This window comes from Electrophorus electricus, chromosome 25 (genome assembly GCF_041902795.1).
Source record: "Electrophorus electricus isolate QZ-2024a chromosome 25, ASM4190279v1, whole genome shotgun sequence".
NCBI classification, from domain to species: Eukaryota; Metazoa; Chordata; class Actinopteri; order Gymnotiformes; family Gymnotidae; genus Electrophorus; species Electrophorus electricus.
In genome coordinates, this window is record NC_137521.1 from 8087517 (window position 1) to 8107807 (window position 20291).

The 20291-nt window shown below is 40.0% G+C and overlaps 2 protein-coding genes across 2 annotated transcripts; one reads left to right on the top strand and one right to left on the bottom strand.

Annotated features, from left to right (window-relative positions):
• Window positions 1-5763: 5763 nt before the first annotated feature.
• ddx20 (DEAD (Asp-Glu-Ala-Asp) box polypeptide 20) lies at window positions 5764-11238 on the bottom strand. Its single transcript, XM_027001423.3, has 11 exons — window positions 10997-11238; window positions 10646-10740; window positions 10352-10520; window positions 9897-10011; window positions 9560-9702; window positions 9312-9450; window positions 8948-9006; window positions 8750-8832; window positions 8554-8659; window positions 7604-7705; window positions 5764-7358 (listed from the first exon to the last, which is right to left on the bottom strand). The coding sequence occupies exons 1-11, from the start codon at window positions 11190-11192 to the stop codon at window positions 6109-6111; spliced, it is 2457 nt and encodes an 818-aa protein (XP_026857224.3). The 5' UTR covers window positions 11193-11238; the 3' UTR covers window positions 5764-6108.
• A 1169-nt stretch (window positions 11239-12407) lies between these two features.
• Window positions 12408-20287, top strand: inka2 (inka box actin regulator 2). The gene is made up of 2 exons (XM_027001302.3): window positions 12408-12783; window positions 18707-20287. Exons 1-2 carry the CDS (start codon window positions 12700-12702, stop codon window positions 19838-19840), a joined length of 1218 nt encoding a protein of 405 aa, XP_026857103.3. The 5' UTR covers window positions 12408-12699; the 3' UTR covers window positions 19841-20287.
• Window positions 20288-20291: the final 4 nt, after the last annotated feature.

Sequence of the window (20291 nt, forward strand, 5' to 3'; positions counted from 1 at the left end):
TGGCATTTGAGAGACAATGGCTTTGTCACTAAGAGTATGTGTGTGTGTGTGTGTGTGTGTGTGTGTGTGTGTGTGTGTGTGTGTGTGTGTGTGTGTTTTCTTGCCACAGTCTGTTTCTCCATTCCAATATTAAATCATTTAACTTTCAGTTTGCTTTTATGTTTCTCCAACTATAGTGATAAGTAGGGTTTGAGGAGACAGCATATGTGTGTAAAGGTGAACACAAGCGCGGGCTATAGTTCATCTTAAGAACAACCCAAATGGCTGTCCAATTAAATAATACAAACATCTATGGTTTTTTAAAGTAGCTTAATCATTTAGAAGTTGACGATCCTTTTTTATACCCCAACCCCAACCACCTTAAGGTTCTGTTACCAGAACTGTATAAAGGACTTTTTAAGGATGCTTTTTGGAGCAGAACGGTTTGTTTTGTAATGACAAAACGGAAAAGGTAAAAACACCAGCATATAGTCAGAGATCATCAGGAAATTAGGAGGGGAAAAAAGGATTATTTTTAATCGAAGACTACTGGTCCTGTGTCTGATTTATGAGACTTATGCTGACATACTGTAACAGACTACAGATCACCAGTGTGCTCAATAGTGAAGATTCTCTTACACTTGACCAGCGGAGTGAATCTTTTCAGCAAGTGCTCAACAATGAAAATGGTGAAAATGTTCACCACAAACAATGAAAATCAGGCACAGTTTTGCAGGAGCTGAACTCAGCAAACATAGTTTAAATCCTGGACCACTACAGAGGGGGACAGCAGTTCCTTTATTCACTATTTAACATTTATTATTTGCAAGCATCAACCTATGCATAGAATATGTTAAGATTTATTAAAATAAATTAAGTTTGAGGTCAGTCATTATCCATACCTTGCAGTAATTGAGCAAAGATATTTAGAGATATATGTCACAACTGACTACTAGGCCTACTATTACAGCTTCGAATAATTAGGCTGTGGTCTTGTGTTAGGAAATGTGCTATTGTATCAGACATCTAATGTCAGCATTCAGGGGCAAAGTATCTTATTAGCTCTAAATAGAGGAACATCAGAGTGTTCAGGACATGTCACACATTACCAGAATGTCCATTTAGTTGTTTTTTGATTAGGGAAATCTCACTAAAATGTTCTCAGACAAAAGGTTCAAGGCATAGTTAGAAGATCCTTCCTGTGTTCTGAGCTCTTACAAACACTTTTCAGTAACACAGAGCAAAAAACTGGATATTTGATAAAAGATCTCTGTAGGCAGCTGTGTAATAAGCTGTGTCAACACTAACTAAACATGAATGATCCTGCTCCAGTCTATTTAGAGTTCAATTCTTTATCACAAATTTTGTACACATCTACCTGATCAGAGGGAGAGAGAATTTGTTCCGGTTTAATCTTATTTATGGTGTGTGTAATATCAGATAAAACACTATAATGTGTATGTTTTTGAATGTTGTATCAACCTTTAATGAATCAGAACCCAGTATCTGCCCACTCTACCACATTTGGATCGAATGTGACTGCAAAACATAAAAGTCAAATCACATCCATGAGGGGTGAAAATTAGATTTTCTCCAGTTCACAGGACTCTGTGACATAGGGCTAAAATTGCCTCTAATCCTGTTTCTGCCTGAGACATGAGAAAGCTGGTCAAAGATTTGCAATCAGTCTTCTGTATGTAAACTCCCTCTGAGTGTCCAAAAGTGTTGTCTTTTCAACTCATGTCCCAAAGTGGAGTTGCATCCGTCTGTCTAACTCCTAGTTGCCAGTGAGCCTTCTCTTCATTGTCTCTGTATTTATTTTTGCTCTTTTTTATGCTTTAGTTCTTATGCAAATATCACATTGGTCTGTCCACCCTACTTCTTTACCTTTTTCCGTCAGATGTTAAATATAATTTATGATCTTGTCTTGTCACAACTGTGAAACGCCTGATAAATGATCTGTATCTGTCACTAACTCTTCCGTTGTGTGTAATTTTTTTTTCCGTTTTTCTTACTTATAATCAACTTCAGTCAGATCTGAATCCTTAAACTGGCTGGTATAAGTACTGAGACTGCTTTTTGTCTCAAAATGGCTACCTCACACTACTTCCATATCTCACAGAGTTTCTGCTTGGGATTTTTTTTAAAAGCCTGACGTCGTTAATTTGTCACTTTTTTTTCAGGGAATTCGTTCAGATTACTTAACAGATTATTATATCTACATTAGATTATTAATACTAAATCATCAGCGATACTGAGCCTAAACCCTAAATTTAAAAAAAAAAAAAAAAAAGGAAAAATTAATTATCTTAAAATGACTGCATTACACCAGGCTAATGCGTATGAGTGTAATTTATTTGTCAGAACAGGTCAAATATATCAAATGTTGGTTTGGGGTTTTCCCCTCACTGTAACTAAGGGGAACTACCCAATAATTACTACTAAACATAAACTGTTGACTTTTGGTCTCTGGTCACCAGAGATGAGTAGTAACAGGTTCAGTCTACAGTTATATGTAATCTACATTTAGCCATATTTTTCTTTCAAATTATAGTATGTTGCATGTGCTCAGGTACATGAAGAATGGAGTAAAGTTTTATACAGCTACATATTATTCACCAGATTTAGCTACTATTTTTATTTTAATATATAACAACATGGAACTCCTATTTATTCCTACTTATTTTGTTTTTAGTAGTCTACTTCTACTTTTATTTGATTAATTTTGCCTCTGAAAAAAAAGGTAGGCTCCATTTAGTTCATCTGGTAGAAGGTGCTAGAAGAAAAGTCATGGGTTTAGTTCCCAGGAAGTGCAGATCTCTAGGATGGTCTGGTTCAGTACAAGCAGTGTCTTTATCCTGGAGCTTCTTAATATCGTTATGCTTTCACACTGTGGGACCTTCTACAACATGCTTCTGTGAGCAACCAAGACTACCTGCTAGGAGAATCATATACCTCACATATCAGAATTTCTGATTCTACATCAGAATGAATCCTTCGAAATGGCACAGACCATGATATGCCAGTGTTACATCAAGAGAACCATAACCTTTGGTTTGTGTCTGTTATTTTTTAATACAAGCTCATAAAGGAAGCAATACATTGTCGAGACATAATAGATTGATGGCAGAAGCCTCTAGACTAGCATCTGCAGTGTTACATAATTTTTGTGTAAAATACAGCTTTACATGTGCTACATAAGAGAGAAAAGTTGTAGTTATGAAGTCCTAAAGCGAAGTGCTGAGGGGTTTAGCACCCTCAGACCCTCTCCCCTTTCGAGTTTTAACACTGTACTGTACTATATAAGTGATGTTATAATAGGGCTAAATCCTCCACAAACCATATGCAGAAACAGAATTCTGTGCGGAAGTAACGTTGCTGTGGTGGGTCCACATATATAGATGCACATGTTAGGATGGGCGAGGCTTCAGGTCCCAGTCATCGTCCACCATCGACTGCTCCGAAGGTGCTGCTATCGATTACAGGTTTTTAACCATAAGTTACTCTTAGTGACTGTCGCGTCACTTATGAAACTTGTGAAATCAGACTGTGGACATACAAGTTTAGAATCTATTCTTAACTCTTAAAAATATATTTAACGTTTGTCCTTTTCTTTAATCAAATTCGGTAGGCGATGCTAACATAAAGCCGGAGCCAACCTAAAAAAAGGTCGGAGACAGGAAAAAGGTGGCATATTATTAATTTCACGTTTTCCCACTTAGATCTCTCTTAAAACCTTCCAATTTTTGTACCTAAATGTAAACACAGCAGAAGAGCGTTTGACCCCATACAAATAAATATCTTTTCATTTTTTATAACTTTTTTTACATTCCCAACTAGATTGTCTTAAAATCCAGTTAACGCGTACATTGTAGAAAATGTACAAAGAGCCTGCACACTGCGATTTATTTCAGGACAGTGGCAGACGTCACTGAAAGAACAGCAACAACAAAAAAACAGCACTTCCATTTGAGCAGATTTCAAAACCGTATTCGCGTTTTCCTTTTTCTCAGCTTTGAACGGCAACATTCCTTCTGACCTCTCGAGTAGCCTAGGTTAACTGCTGAATGCAACAGCGAACTTATCCGGACTCTATTAAGAATAAGAGAAGCTAGATATACAAGAGGGTACAGAAAAAAAAAAAACCCGGCTGTCAAATGAACTAACAGCGCATTGTTGGTGGTCTGTAAATTCCCTGAATACAATCTAGAAAATTAGGTTACCCGAAAGAAAATGCGTTTGGTGCACGTTTGCAGAAAGAAGTCTGAAGAAACACAGTATATACTTCTTCGCCTGTACAGTTAGCAAAGAAAAGGGACAACACATTCAGCCTTGACAAGTAATCATTTTATAACGCAACCTACATGTATGAACTCATCCACTGATATGTGAAACTATTTAACATATTTTCACTAACATTTATAATGAGTTTGCATCCGTTCTTCTAGTTATAGCGTTTTCACACTTGTCCCGAATAATGGAGTCCGCACCCCGGAGCTAATCTGGGCTCCACTGGGGAGGGGCCCATTATCGTTGGTTTGATTTCCCACAGAATTACATCCGAACCGTGGATCGATTGCGCAATACCATACATAATATTTTTTCTATGCCCAGGTTTGCAACATGAAGTCATTGTTTTCATCCGTTTATTCCTTTTTATCATTTTATTTCTGGATACAAACACCCAAGCAGCGGAGAACAGTGGGGGTTTTTTGGACATGACATTTCACCGTGCAGGAAAGCAACCGATCTCGAACGAAACAGTTTTTAGCCATGCAGGCCAGCACCAGATGCGTTTTTCACAATGCTCTCAGTATTACAGTAGCTTTGCTCCAGCCCTATGAGAGTTACATTTTATTAGTGATAACTTGGAACTATCATATGGCTAAACTACGTGAATGCACACCTGCATGAAGTTTGCTCCCCTAATGTCTTCAGTTTTAGCCAAACCGCTCTCAGACGTTTGTGCAGTTTAATGTTTGATTTACGCTACTTTAGATTTTGAGATATAAATCTTTATTTATTTTTATTTATTTATCTTTACTTACACTGTAATATAATTGGAATCCCATGTCTCCCATCGGTCCCAGTTGTGCCGGTTTGTTCTGCTTTATTGGTAGTGATATTAAGGCGTTTTCTTTGGTTGTGTCCTGCCAATTCTCACCGACTTCAGAAGCAAAAGACCTCGGCGCACGAAAGTTTCTTTCACACCAAACGCACGGAACTGGCTTAGCAAACGGTCCTGCGTCTGGAAAAAACACCAGCGTGAAACACCCTTTTGCACTGGACGGTTTTCGATATAAGAAATATGACCACAATACCGTTTTGGCTAGTCTTGACCGTGATTTTTTTTCCTCCTTATAATTTTGCTGTTCCAGCTAAATGTTTTCTCAGATCAATAAAAATCCATTAGTTACTTCAACTCCCCCCCCCAAGTATTACGTCTCTTCACAAGTATCACATGATTTTAAACGGAAAGGACACTGCGCTCAACTGAGTTACATTTTCTTCTTGCTCCAACTGCCAGAAAGCCAGAGGTGACTATATAAGCCGCTGCCTGATGGGAAGAGCGCAGTCTGATTACATGTAATCAGAGAATCATCTCATCAAGCGCTGTTATTACGAGATATCGATGTCTAGTAGGCGGGAGTCTAATTTCCACGTAATTCCAGGCAGTGAAGTGTAGGATTTACACTCGAATGTTCCTCTAGAACTTTGTAGGCAAGTTACTGAAGACCTCTACTGCTAAATATAATTGTGATTAATCATTCAAATTGGCCAACATGTAATTCAGGAGATCTTTATTAGTCATTCATTATATACACATAAAACTCTTGGACCATTTTTGAAGACTTGTGAGCAATGCCTTATGAACTCTGCCTGGTGTGTTTAAGTGTCAGGAGACACATGAAGTCACATGAAGGTCAGTTTACAACAATAGTCCATGCACAGTTCCCAATCTCTCAGGGCTTTTCCTGGAGTGACCATGTGTAATTTACAAGGAAAGACTCTTGCCTCTGAAACTTAAGCTGTTGCTTGGCCTACATTTACCAAGCCTCATTAGAGTCCTGATTTCTGGTGTTTCGTCCTATGAGTCAAGTGCAGCCTTGTTTTGTTGCTGTGGATAACTCAGTGTTTCATCATTTCCATCATATACACAACATTCATGCGGTAAGCTGCCATCCAGTTATAGGCTCTATGGTAGTGATAGGCTGAACTCAGAGAGCTGTAATAATCCTCCCATGCTTGGTAATACTCTCGCCAATAATGATTCACCTCTCCCTCCTCTTCCTCAGAGTATTCTTCTTCATCCTCATCCTCTTCCTCCCTCCTTCTTGGACGCCCCCGGCTGGCCTCGCCTCCCTTGGCTGGTTTCCCAGTTCTCATTCCCTCAAGCACAGACATCAAATGGCGGTGAGGAAGAGCTTGAGAATGATAATTAGGGTGATTAGTCTTGATAAGAGCTTTGGCAGGACACGGTCTGGGTTTGATGGTCGGCTCTGATGCACAGGCTGCATGCAGGGAAGGTTCCACGCCGTGTTGTTGTCTGCCATTTGGAAGCGGTTGCACAGATACGCTGTGTCGCTGTGCGATGCTCGACAGGGAGCTAGAAGCAGAGGCATCTGTCTTTTCCTCAGTTTCCATTTCAGACCCGCTAGAGGAAGAGGAGCTGTCAGACAGGCATTTCGACATTGTGGGGTAACTGGCCATTCCTACTGACCCCTGGGATGGACAAGCCATTCCAGCTGTCATGCCAAGCGTTTCATCGCGTGCACGTGATCCATTATGATCGCCATCGCCATCGTCAGCATCACCATCGTCGGCATCACCATCGTCGGCATCACCATCGTCGGCATTACAGCGTTTATGGTGCCCATTGACCATGATAGTGCTCTCATCATGACTGCCATACCGTTTAATGATTTCGACGTCTCGACCAGGGCCGGTGGTCATAAATGTCTCAAAGTCAGCCATGGCATCGGCTAGGGACATGGTCGCCCCCGCACATGACTTAAAGGAGGAAAGGGGCGGGATCTTGGGCAGGGCCTCCTGCATCTCCCTACGTGTGAGGGCCGGCACAGGATTGAGGTCCTGAGGAGTCTGTGCTCTGCATAAAGCCACAGGACCATCAGGATCAGGTTTCTCACTTTCCACTCTGCTGATGGCGGGTCGTTGGGTCTTTGCTGGATTGGGTTTCTGGGTCTGCTCTTTGGTGGGGAGAGAATGCTGAGGCTCTCTGGATGCTGCTGGCTCAGATTTGGTACATTTCTTCCTGTCCACTTTGGGTCCCAAGGGAAGAGCGAGGTTGGATTTTGAGGGCGGCTGGACGATAACATCCCAGTCACAGGGCTCCTCCATGAGCCCAACTGGGATTGGATCTGACACCACCACCCAAACATGGACAATGATCAGAGACAAATGACACCAGACAGGAACAAAGGTCACTGATTAAAATGCACAATAAAAGTAAAAGTAACTCAACACAATAACTGTCAGGGTTTAACAATTGAATTTGGAAAAGTAAGTGACCAAAGACAACAAATAAAATCAACAAGAACAACTTTGGGTTACATGCCAACAAATGAACTGGCACGTTTGAGTGGGTCAGCGTCCATCTTATTACCTGGTAACAGCTCAAGTGTCAGGCTGCACTTCTGAGCGATGGCCATCATTGTGTTCTCCTCTTCTCCATGGCAACAATACGTCACAGCAAGTCCCAGAGTACCTGAGACAAAAGTGCATCTCACATCTGATTGTGCTTTAAATCAAAATCACATTCCATCTTCAAAAAAAACAACAACATGGGTATAAAAGTAAATATAAGAGGGAATATGATTACTCCAGTCTTCGCTTTTGGAACACTAAACAAATGACACCAAGATTATTAGAAGTAGAAGTACTACATAGCCACAATGCTGTTGAGTGCACATGTGTATGTATGCAGGACAAACGTAAAGGATGGCTGCTAGTACTACAGAAAAGTACAGCACAGATTTACATGCTCATCCTGTTCTGTGCATCATGGCACCTGTTACAGGTGTCATGTTCCGGCTGAGTGTAACGAAAGCCATGTGTCACATTTCATAATGACTTTAATCTCACCCTGCTAGGACATAAGGTCAGCACCAGCCTAAGTCTACACTAAAATAATTTTTAATAGCAAATGACCACTGGCACTGGAGTTTAGTCCAAGACCAGTCTTAACCCACGGTCAGGTGACGGGTCCTTAGTGCTATGAACTCTTCATTTACTTGATTTACCTTCCTTAAAACGCTTTTTGTCATATACTTAATATTGTATACCATCCTTCAACCTACTTACCTAAATACTGTATATACTAAAAATTTATTATGTAAATGTTATCCCACATTTCAATAAAAGTGTAAAAATTGTCCTTAATCCAAGTAGTAATACTTTAGAAATTTGGTCAATATGGAGCCCTTGTTAATTACACAAAGTCCACATCTTTATACAACGACAGGAGGGTTCAAACTATTAAATAACCAGATACTTCACCTTCACTTGGACAAACACTCCCCAAACACCCACACCCAAGCCCAAGCATAGACTGACCAAAGCGCCCTGCACGCCCGATTCTGTGCATATACGTCTCCCAGTCCTGAGGAACATCCAGGTTAATCACCAGATTCACCTTCTCTGCATCTATACCTCGAGAAGTCTGACAGAGACAGACGATGTAGAGAGAGTCACTTACTTGGCAGTTAGCTTCATGCATTTGATAATCCCGTGTGTGCAGATTTAAACTCACCAGATCAGTAGAGATAAGAACTCTGCACTGATACTGCTTTAGCTTCGACATCGCTTCCAACCTCTGTTCCTGACTCAAAGTTCCTGCATGTAACCAGACAAAAGGAAATGAAACCCTGTGCTTACATATATCAATCAAAACGCCTAAAGATGCATAAGAACATTCAACCGGCGGTTTAAAATGAGCTAAGAGCCTAACCAGAGATGCAGACTGCAGGGAGACCTCTGGAGGAGAGTACATCAGCCAGGTGCTGGGCTCTGTACACAAACACAGCAACACAGGCACATTCCGTGCTATTCAAATGCTAATAAACATTAGAATCCCATTTGCATAGGGGTTCCCAAACATCTTTTAACTATTCCCAGGATCAAAATGTATTACTAAAACTAAAGGAAATACCAGAGCATTTTTTGATACATTTAGACTAGTTTAAAAAGTCAAGCATACATGCTGAAATAATATCCTGGGTGAATATGAATTTGAAATCTGAGATTAAAGACAACCCTTGTATAAAGTGCCTAAAAATTTTAACTGGGGTAAAGAATGTATATATTTCTCAAACCTCGTGTGCAGGTTAGAGAAGACCAGTGCCTGGTTAAATGGGATTTTACTGAAGAGTTCTAGAAGATTCTGCACCTTTTCCTCAAAGATCTTATGAGGCAGGACATGAGAGCTCACCAGCTTATAGTACTGTTTAAGGCCTACCGAGAAAGAGGTAGAAGAGAGACAGACAAATAGGAATCAGCTTGACCTCTCTGGTAAACAACATGTGCCCTGCGAGGACAAGGCAGACGTGATCTGCGGCCTCACCGATGAGCCCAGGGTCAGTGGGGTTCAGTCGAACAAACGTCGGCTCTCTCATGTACCTGCACAGGTGCTGTGCTAAGGATTCTGGATAAGTGGCGGACAGTGCCAACATCTGTTTATTCACTGGCAGAGAGGAGAAGATCCAACTGAAGCAAAGAAAGGGGATTTTTTTTTAATACTCTGAAGCCAGTGCAAACATGGTGGTGATAATCTGTTGCTGCAGATGACAGATATGAACAATTAAAGTACGCTAGTTCAACCTGGTCAGCTGTGAAACATTTCTTTCCACAACATGAAATGAAGTGCACGGAACAGGAATGACGATGCATTTTTGCCTCACTTGATCTGTTCCTGAAAGCTCCCCTCCTCTAGGAGCTTATCCGCCTCATCCAGGACAAACAGACGGATGCTTGAGGTCAGCAGAGCTCCCATCTCGATCAACTGCTTTATCCGACCTAGGACCACATCACCAGCAAACAGGCTCAGAATCAGTCCACTGCAGATCAGAGCTTGGCCCTCCAATACTGTCATGGGCTAAGAAAGTTACACATCTGACTGCATACAGTCTGGGGAACTTTATCACTACAAGCTTCAAGATAATAAATTGGGTGATTGCTGGTGGTTAATTCTGTCTTAAGTAGTACAGTAATCATGGCCAAGCTCAAGACTGTGTAATTTTCAAAAATTCTCACCTGGTTTGACAAAGCAAATCTGTGTCCATGACAAACCCTTTAAAGAGTTCTAGTCTATAACCTATATTATCTGAAACAACTGCCTCTCTTTATTTGCACCTACCTGGTGATCCAATAGCGATGTGGCATTTCTTCAAATGGAGCTTGTCCTGACTAACAGGCCGACCACCAATGAACACATGGCTCTCCAACCCCTCCATGGCACTGCCGATTGCCATGACAACTGCGTGGATCTGCACAGCGATCTCTCTAGTCGGCGCCAACACAAGGACCTGCAAGTGCGAATTGCAATAAGTGTATTTAGTTAAAAATTCCAAATATTTCATAAATCCACACTGATAAAAATGAGTAGACATGTAATTTAGGACATTCAAATTAATGTGCAACATTAGAATACCTGTGTTGCAACGTTTTCCAGCATCAGAGTGTCGAGCGCAATCGTGGTGAACACGCAAGTTTTTCCGGTGCCAGATTTCGCCTGAACTATGAGATCTAAAAAGCAGGAAAAAAACAACACTCCCTGATCAAACACAAATACCGGTAATTAGATAGGCACACACTATATAGCTCCCCAAATCGAAGCCTTGGAGCCAGCATAAAATTATTTTCCACCGATATTAGTGTGAAATATATAGGTTAAGTAGGTTTAACCCGCGGAGCACTTCTACAAGGTTCAGTTAGGCATTGTGCCGTTTTTAAATTAATCTGCATAACCTTTGTAAACACAGAGGGCTTCAACATTGCACACCTAATCCACATCGCCCAAGAGGGATGGCCTTCAATTGAATTGGAGATGGTCTTTGAAATCCGGAGGCAGCTAAGCCTTCCAAGACGGGCTTCGAAAGAAGTAAAGAACTGAAATCGACTCCACCATACAACAGAACATCATCTGTTCGTGTTCTTGTTTCTATCTTATGGGCTGCTTGTCTGGTAGACCCAGCCATACTTTATCCAAACCGGCTGCTGCTACTGTTGCTGTTGCTGTGCTTTTCTTCGTCGGTATTTCGCTCGTTCGTTGGTGCTAATGTAAACTAAAACTAAATAGAGTTTAAGCTCCCTCTACTGTAGAGGAGAGTAACTTGCAGCTGCAACTTCTATTGATGTCCAGAAGATGGCGACAAGAAGAAGACCGCAACTGAATATTTGAAGTAGGTTTGAAATAGCTGGATATACTGTACACAAAACTGATCGGGGCGCATCCCCACAGAGGAACTAATGCAACATCAGTTGAACAAAATCTGTGCCGAGTAAAAAGTTATGGATTTGTCTTTCAGTCTGATGTACCATATTCTATTAGCAAATCTTATTATCGAATTTCCTATTCTAATATGCAAAGAGTCATAGGCTATGATTTATAGACAAATGACGAACAAGAAGGAAAGAAAGATAAAAGGCACTGAGCGTCCTTGTAGTATTAGCTTTCCTTGGAGTACAAGGAAAAGTCAATTGATTATATTAATGATTATTGACTTCAGTTTAAAATGATGCTGGTGTAAGCAATAAACTCATGAACTACTGCTGTCGTGCAAAGCAGTGTATTCTAAAGAACGTGCTAAAGTCATCTTAATTTATTCAGCTCCTCTGTTTATGACATTTTGAACACTGACAGGTCTGGCTATGAGCATCCCACATTCCCACAGAAATTATGTGAATGTCTTCATCACTTTAAATCTTCACGATACATCAAAACTGGAGGACGAATTTTATGTGACATCCATCGCGACAAGTTTAAAAACAGAAACTACACCCTTCTCCGTTTTCAAACTGAGATTTGACCCCACCACATATCCAATCTGAAGGAATTTCAGGGAGATGCATTCTTTGCGGAATTAGACCTGCTTCGATGCGTCGAGTCTTGCAATGCGTGAATAAAGGGGACAGTTCCATTCTTATGGCTGGACCCCTGCCGAAGTGTCCATTGATCATCCATTGACTTCTTGCCTTAAAGCTCGTTCCGTTGTGTATTCACTGAACCGTTAAATAAATCCCTATAGGTCTATCCTACAAATTTAAAATAGAGTTTGAATGCCACGCGTGGAGTCAAATCACGGTGGTGGGTTTGTCTAGACACGCACTACGTACGTTGCCGGAATCTCACCGGACAGGGTAGAACCTTTGAGCTTTTATTCCCGGTCCTAAGTGAAGATAGGATCGGTGTGATTCGTGACTTCGGGGGTGGAAAATGTCCGTTCCTTTACCGCAAAGTGCTTTAAAGATTCATGGGATAGCAGTGCAAGTCGTGCGTACATTCTGGATCTCTCGGAGCGCAGTCTTTTTTCTTTTTTTTTTTAAGTGACTGACGCGGCGTGAAGCTCTGATTTCACTTCATAACTTGGTGGTGCTAAAATGAAGCAGAAGTTAGAAAACAACACGTTCTAAGAACCGACGATCATTGTTACACATATTAGCTAACCTGGAATTGTCGTCATTTAATGGGACAATGTGCATTAGATGGACATTATAATTCTCATAATAGAAAGCATACCTGAGAGCAAAGATATGGACACTTGCCTGAAACGTTTAAAACAGGAAATGGTAAGAACTTTACATTTTCTCGCATTGCTGTCCTGATATTAGTATGGCTATTTATTCAGTAGTCTGACTACAGATGTGCACATCGAGACCAACCCTTATAGCCTATTGGACATGTGGTGCAAAGTCATGAAAGTAAATTAATACTTCAGCTTCCACCTGGACCCACAGATGTCGACCATACACACTAGCGGACAGTACCTATAAATCAAGGGTTTAGCACATTTTGTAGACTTAAAAACAACGAAAAGACGTAAAATCACATTTTACTGTGCAGGTGTTGTGCAGATATCTCGCGGTCAGCGACGTGAAACGGGATTGGAAATGGTTATTTGAAATAAGCGAAGCTGATTGGCTAATTTTCTACCTTCCGTATTGTCGGCCTCTTTTCATGGGTTAAGATAAGACAATATATTCCAACGTGAGTCCCGTCACTTTGATACAAGCCTTTCCGACATAGATCTCTGTCATTTTGTCTGAGTTCAGAATCCTAGGATGTATTTTTGAATGCTAAAGAAAGTGACTGTGTTATCAGGTCATTGGTGCTGAAAATGCAAATAATGTTAATTCGATTTATCCTGGTTATGGTGAATATGGTGAATACTGAGATAAGTCAAAAATGCTCTTCATATTAGCTAAGATATAAAGATTCCATTGTTGGGGCGGTGGTTCATAATATATACCAAACAAAGGATGGCTTTGTCAGACACAGCTTCCCACAACAGAGTTGGGCTTAAAGTTCTGTGACATGTTTGCTGCTACAAGGCGCCTGAGCTTAAATCGCATCGAGTGTGTTAGCAAAGCAAGAAATGAAATAGCGACAAGCTCATACACAAAGGAATGTCGCAACACTGTGGTTGGTGGCGAATTTTATTTAATTACTCCTCATGTCCACCAGAGACTTTCTATGTACCATTCGCATATTTTATTTACTAACGATGAACAATAATGTTCATTGATTTTCTGACTGAAAGGTCCAGTATGTACAGTGACTTAGAAAGTTTGCAGATATAATGTTAATTCTTTTGCAAGCCTTGCCCCGTAGAGTTTGACCGTTAATGAGAGTTCTGAGCTAAAGTCCAGTGAGCGAGTGCCCGGTGCTGCATGCTGGAATTCACAATTATATTTGATTCACTTTGACTTTCTATGAAACTATTTGAAATGTCACCATGTTATGCTCCAGCCTTTCTTTGGCTTTCATGAGAAATCACTTCCCCCACAATGGAATCCTTCAGATCTTGACCACAAACACAGTTTTCTATTATTGTATGTGTGTTTTATTAAAAGCCACTCCTGGAAGGATGCCAGGATGCACACCAGGTCAAAGCCAGGTCAAAACCTTTTGAAGCTGTTTGAGTAAAAGGTACCTCTAGCAATGCCTTTAATCCAGTCCCTGTGGCCTGCAGGCTTGATGAGTCAGTCTTTGTCCCTCCAGTGTTCTCAGCTGCTCCAAGTAGAGCAGTGCGGTCTCAAACTCGTAAAACATTTCAACCCAGTTATGACAACCTTCCAGTGTTCAGACAGTATGTATTGGCAGTATTCAGTTCATTTCAACTAAAAAAAAATTCTTATGAGGTCAGAATAAAAATAAAATTCATTTATTATCACTGTCAGTTACATCTGTAATTAGGAGTCGTCTTCAGACACACTTAAACCGTGTCATATTAAGATCTTAAGAGTCTGCCACATACAGCCATGTCAACATTCTCCCATGCTTTAAACCTCATGTAATTTTCACAAGACTAAAAACTGGCATACCATCTTAGTTGCTGAAGTCTTCCCTGCACCTCTCTATTTTTCATGTGACGAAGCAAAACCGGGATGAAATGTTCACAGTGCCACATTTCACACAGCTGGATTACAAACAACATACTCAGCATGAGCTGCTGACTTTTATTGCTTGTATATTAGTTTTTGGGTTCCCAGAATAAAAACTAGGATACTACATATTACCATAGAATCATAAAGTAATATTTATTAATATTATTATTAGTATTTTATCATCATAATGTACAACACTCTGTATCTATTTGCATATTCAGATCTTCTCAACTTTCCTTTTCCTACCCAACCTTGGGTTAAACAGACAATCTGCAAGGGCAATATTCAAGTCCCTTAGGTGAATGAAATTGCAGTTTCCTCCATGTTTTACTGAGCCAGAAATGACACTGCATAATTTGTCAGCAGCAGGAAGGGAGTATTTGTAAAAACATGCTGATTGCAGCTACATCATGACATTCACCTGTGAACATCAGAGACATGGCATCAGTACCAAACCCCGTTCCTACCTTACTGTTGTTATTCTGTAATCATCCACCTCTATAACCTAATTACCATCTATCCATCTTAATCAGTCAGTCAGTAATCTTCCTCCTATGACTACAGTTACTGTCCTTTATTCTTTCCTGAGCCACAATAATCATCAATATGTCTGCTGATTTATTGATCCAGTAATAGGCTCTGGTTGAGAAATGGTTTATGCCTGATGATCTGTGCATTTGCAATTCATCCCACGTGCAGTCAGGTTGTCAACAAACGAGAAAGAGATTAAGATCCCCACACACTGTTTATGTATGAGTAGTGCTGACTAGCAGATGTGAGATTGCCTTAGGGACATTACTCACAAATACATCAGTCATGACCGCGTCGCCACAGTGACATTTGCCAAATGCCTGTCTGTCTGGGCTTATCCCAGAGGGGAGCATGAGAGGGCACGCTGATGATGTCAGAGGTAGTTGTGGAACAGCAAGGAAAAGTGTTCTTACTGAGCTGAACTGCAGCCTAGCAACCATGTCTTCTGGAATATTCATTAATTTGCTCGTTGAATACCTTAATGTATTAAAATAATTTAGAACTCATCCCCTGTTTCAACATTACAGTGATATTAGAATATTATCACTTCTTTTAAATATTCATTTTAGATTATGACAATTCAGTTTTATAATAGTAAAATATATATTAATAATAAATTATATATTCTAATAGTAAATGTTAATAGTAATTCTAACTTTATTGATCCTTACTACATTAATTATAAATTAATGATCAGTTCCAACATAACTTATATAAAACAAATAAATTAACTCACTTATAAAACTATTACTTAATTGCCAAGATTACTCTGCATTTTAGATTTGTTTTCTTTTCAGTTATTTCTTTCAAGTGCACTCAGTGAGTTAAGACACACTGACATTCTTTAGTCACGTCTCTGTGCACTAGTGTGATATTTTAACATAAAAGTACTTAACCATCATTTGCAACACAACCACTCACAGATGGTGTCCTTGTGACATCAAACATAAAATTATGAGATTATAGTACTGATTACACCGACAGAACTGCTTCTTGTGCCCTGCATGTCCTCAGATAGTGTTCTCCACATGCCCTCTATAACCACTTTAAAACATCCTTGGATTAATATTTAATGAACTGCTCAAAATAAAATATTAAGTATGTATTGAAATTAATTGAGTATCCTTCACCATGATTGTATTTTCCATTATCTTATTTAATGAAATGCTTTCCATGCTATTGCTTTATAGCCATACCGATGAACATAGATTATATCAGTTGCTTTACGAGGAACAATTTCATCATTAAAGAAATTATTCTGTAAATATTGCATTTCAAAGATAAGGAATGTGGGAAGCTTGTTTTAATTTGAGCATTTTAACATATTGGATTATGTACCCAAATTCTGTAAATTAGGTTTAGCAGGTTTGGCAGGACAGTGACATTTTGCATACACCACTAAAGGAAACCCAGCTAGTTTGATATTAAGGCAAAGTGGTGTGCATGTGTGTGTTTACAGTGGCAACTTTCACTTGAACTTACTAACGCTACATGTACATTAATCACAACAACTCTGACAAATGTGATTCAGACCTCAGGCAAGCACAAAACAATTCAATCTCCCACCATCTCACAAACACATTTTCTTAATACAATCTTTCTATTAATAATCCCTTAAATGGTCTTATGATGATTGCTTAATTGTGTAGGAATAAACTGCGACACTTAGACTAAACAACAAACTAAAGAACCTTACAAATTGAAAGACTCAATGAACACAAACATGAACAGACACCTGCTCTCACCCAGGCTTATTCATTAAGAGCAATATACTATAAGACTTGTCTCAGCTATTCAGTTTTGAGTCACAGTCTTAAACTACAGCCCCCATAATGCCCTCTGGAATAGAAAAAAAAAAATCAATATGATGCTTGACTTGAATAGTCACCTGACTGACTGGCAGCAAGACATAGAGAGATGGAACATGAGAGAGAGAGAGAGAGAGAGAGAGAGAGAGAGAGAGAGAGAGAGAGAGAGAGAGAGAGGACAAAAGACATAAGGGAGAAAGAGCTCATTGGAATAAGGTAAGATGATAGCGCTTGTTTTTGAACTAATGGGTTCCTTGGCCACAGAAATATTTATAGTAGGCAGAAGAGATGCTGTCGAGGGCATATTTGTCTAGTAATTAGGGGGTCCTAATCACTGTTATATGTATAAACTCCATGAAAGAATGTTCTGTTGTTGGGAGCAATCTTCTTTTTAAGTACTTATTGAAATGTGCAAGAATTTAGCTTGAAAAGCAGGTCATTTATAATTACTCATTTAGTTATTTATGTATTTAGGCATTGGTTGGAAGAACTTGTTAAATTTCTTACAAAACCATTTTTAATTCAAGTGATAAGGTTAGTGTATTAAAAAAAAAGCATCCAATACTTTATTTCCTCAATCTAGCCAAGGTTACTGTATCAGGAATGTACTGCTTCCACTAAGACTGAAGCCAACAGCATCTATTGATCTGTAATTCAAGAAGTGCAGACCTTTTACAGGCATCTTGGTCTAATGATAATTTATGTATGTTAAAAGATTGAGGATTTACAGTTCATTTAATGTGAAATGGAAGCAAGTTGGTACATTAAGGACATTGCTTCTCATATATATATATATATATTTTTTTTTTATTATTATTATTCATTTTTTCCCCCTCTCTCCATATTATGTACCCTTTGTGTATTCAGGCTTGCCTGAACATACAAGAGGTATATAACATGGAGAAATATATTACATTGTGTAATCTTGCAATTTTACATATTGTAGTTATCGCATACATTTAAAAACACACACAGTGAAATTTTGGGACATGCTTAAAGATTGGTATGCATCATTTTGAGCAGAAATATTTATAGTTGTAAATATTGTAAACATCCAGAGGTTTTAATTTGTTAGAGAGTTCACTTAAACATTGCAGCCTTCTGTGATATCAGTATTGCAGAGGCCAATACTGTGATCATAATTAACAAATTATGTGCATCTCTGGAAAACGTATGCTGATAATTTGCTACACTTAAGTCTGATTGGGTTTCTCCAGAATCACTCCCCATCTGGAGATACAGTTACGTAAAAACAGGTGTGAGAGGCACGGAGAGAAGAAAAAAACAGAGTAAAAAGGTGCAAGAGAAATTAATACAAAAGAGATGACAGGTGTGAAAAAACATCTCTGTTCACCACTACTTTGTCCAGGTGTTATTTTCCTCCTCATTCTTAGCATGACTCTGTGCTTAGGTAAGAGAGAGTAATGCCAGTTTAAACCACAGAAGCAAAAACTTGGACTCAAGCTCTTTTGTGCACCATCAAATACGGATCCCTCGGGGGAAATCTGAGGCCACAGAATAGTAGCCCACCAACCACAGAGTTCTGCTCAGTTATTCACATAAACTAACCTGGTGCAGGTGGCAAGGGTTTTGTTTGGGAATGCCAGGTGTTGATGCCAATCTTTAGAACTTGACGGGCTTTAAAGGAAAAATGGAAAATGAACAGAACTTAGATGTTTAGTAGCCTTTGAATGTGATCTGTCATTTATTTGTAATGCCTACAGAATGTTAATTATGTTCTTTCGGGGGTGCGGATTCCATTTCAGATTTCCATGAGGGAGGCGGGCGATGGTCTCCAGGCTCAGATGAACTCTATGATGGGAGTGCTGCATGAGTTGAAACTGCTTCAGGTGCAGACTGCATTGGAACAATTGCAGATCTCCTGCAAACCTGGTCACCTCTTCCAGCACTCTCTGAACGAAGCCACCGTCATGGGTACACTGCTTACAGACAAGGTAGGACATGCCACAAGAGGAACTAGACAAAAGGATGCACGTATCTCAGAAAGGTCAAAGAATCATGCATTCACAAAGGAACCAAGCATGTCAGACTTAGAAATGGAACCATCCATGTTCTTCACCAGCTCCCCATTTGAGAAGAGTAGTCTGGCTCCATGCCAAGTATCCAGGGGGCAGGAACCAAGAGAAGTCAACCACCAAGGAAGCCTTTGCACATCTGTCTCCTTCTGCAGCTCTGATGATGTCAGCTTCTCCTCGCATGACGTTCAAGAAAGAGCCCCTTTGAGTGACAGCCATCCAGCCTTGAGGTCCATGTGTGAGGAACATCAACCTGCATTCCAGCCAGCCACAATGGCAGAGCTCCAGGGACTAATGGATACGCTTTCACGGGAAGGCCCCTCCATCGACAGTGACTTCTCTCACTGTGACACAGATGACTCCAGCGACTGGACATGCTCTCTGATGAACCACAGCCGAAACAGGCAACCCCTGGTGCTCGGAGACAACGTCCTGGCTGACCTAGTGGGCAACTGGCTCAACTTGCCTGAGGTGGAAGGCCGGATGGCAGGTAGCGAGGAGAAAGCAGGAAGGTTTCCTGAAGTGTCTGGGAGCCCGCTGCATCTCAGCTGCTCTGGGGAATTCTGCAGACGCCTCTCCCTTACTGCCAGTGTCTTCAAAAGGGTCCTGCGCAGTGTTCGGCCCAACTGGGACAAACTGCTCAAGGAGAGGCCCGGGTGGCAAGGCACAGAACAGGAAAAGAAGGAGATCTTTAAAAGACCCCAAACAAAAAATAAAGGGTCCAAACCAAAGAGAAGTTTCTATAGACCCTTCTGGATGAGAGCTGATGGACTGAGAGGGAAACGCAGGCCAAAACCAGCCAACGTTGAGCTCAGGGGTGCGAAAGGGCCCATATTTGACTACAGTTTTGCAATCTGGGTCTAAGGCCTTCTGAGAAAATGATATAATGACATGGGCTGAAACTGAGGTCTTAAGTAAAGATGGTGAATCACTATGGAATGTGGAGTTCAGATAACTAAAATTATGGGAATTTCAAGAGTAAAGCTTTTTTTAAATGAATAATCAAATGTCATGTCATAAAAATACTTGCATAGTGAATGCTGAGCTCTCTTTCCATCTCGTCATCAAGATTGTTGTTCCAAAGACATTTAGAGAGACTTTAAATGATTTTATTAATTAATTTCTTTATTTACATGAAACAAATGGTCTTGCAGGTCCAAGCAGTTTTATACCTCCTTCTGAATAGAACCTCTAAAATATAATATTCAATATCCAGTATATCCTGACTTTGCAAAAAATAATTACTGCATTTCTCTCAAAAAGTATAAAAAACTGACATGAATAGAAGCAGTTATTGAGTTTGGTAAAGTCCCTT

Excerpts from the sequence above, each read along its gene's own strand:
- ddx20 (XM_027001423.3), bottom strand. The coding sequence starts at position 11,192 with ATGGCTGGGTCTACCAGACAAGCAGCCCATAAGATAGAAACAAGAACA. Across the intron at positions 10,521-10,645 it reads TGGAAAACGTTGCAACACAG|GTCCTTGTGTTGGCGCCGAC; the intron begins GTATTCTAATGT and ends TCGCACTTGCAG. Across the intron at positions 10,012-10,351 it reads CATCGCTATTGGATCACCAG|GTCGGATAAAGCAGTTGATC; the intron begins GTAGGTGCAAAT and ends ATGTGGTCCTAG.
- inka2 (XM_027001302.3), top strand. The coding sequence starts at position 12,700 with ATGGACATTATAATTCTCATAATAGAAAGCATACCTGAGAGCAAAGAT. Across the intron at positions 12,784-18,706 it reads AACGTTTAAAACAGGAAATG|ATTTCCATGAGGGAGGCGGG; the intron begins GTAAGAACTTTA and ends ATTCCATTTCAG.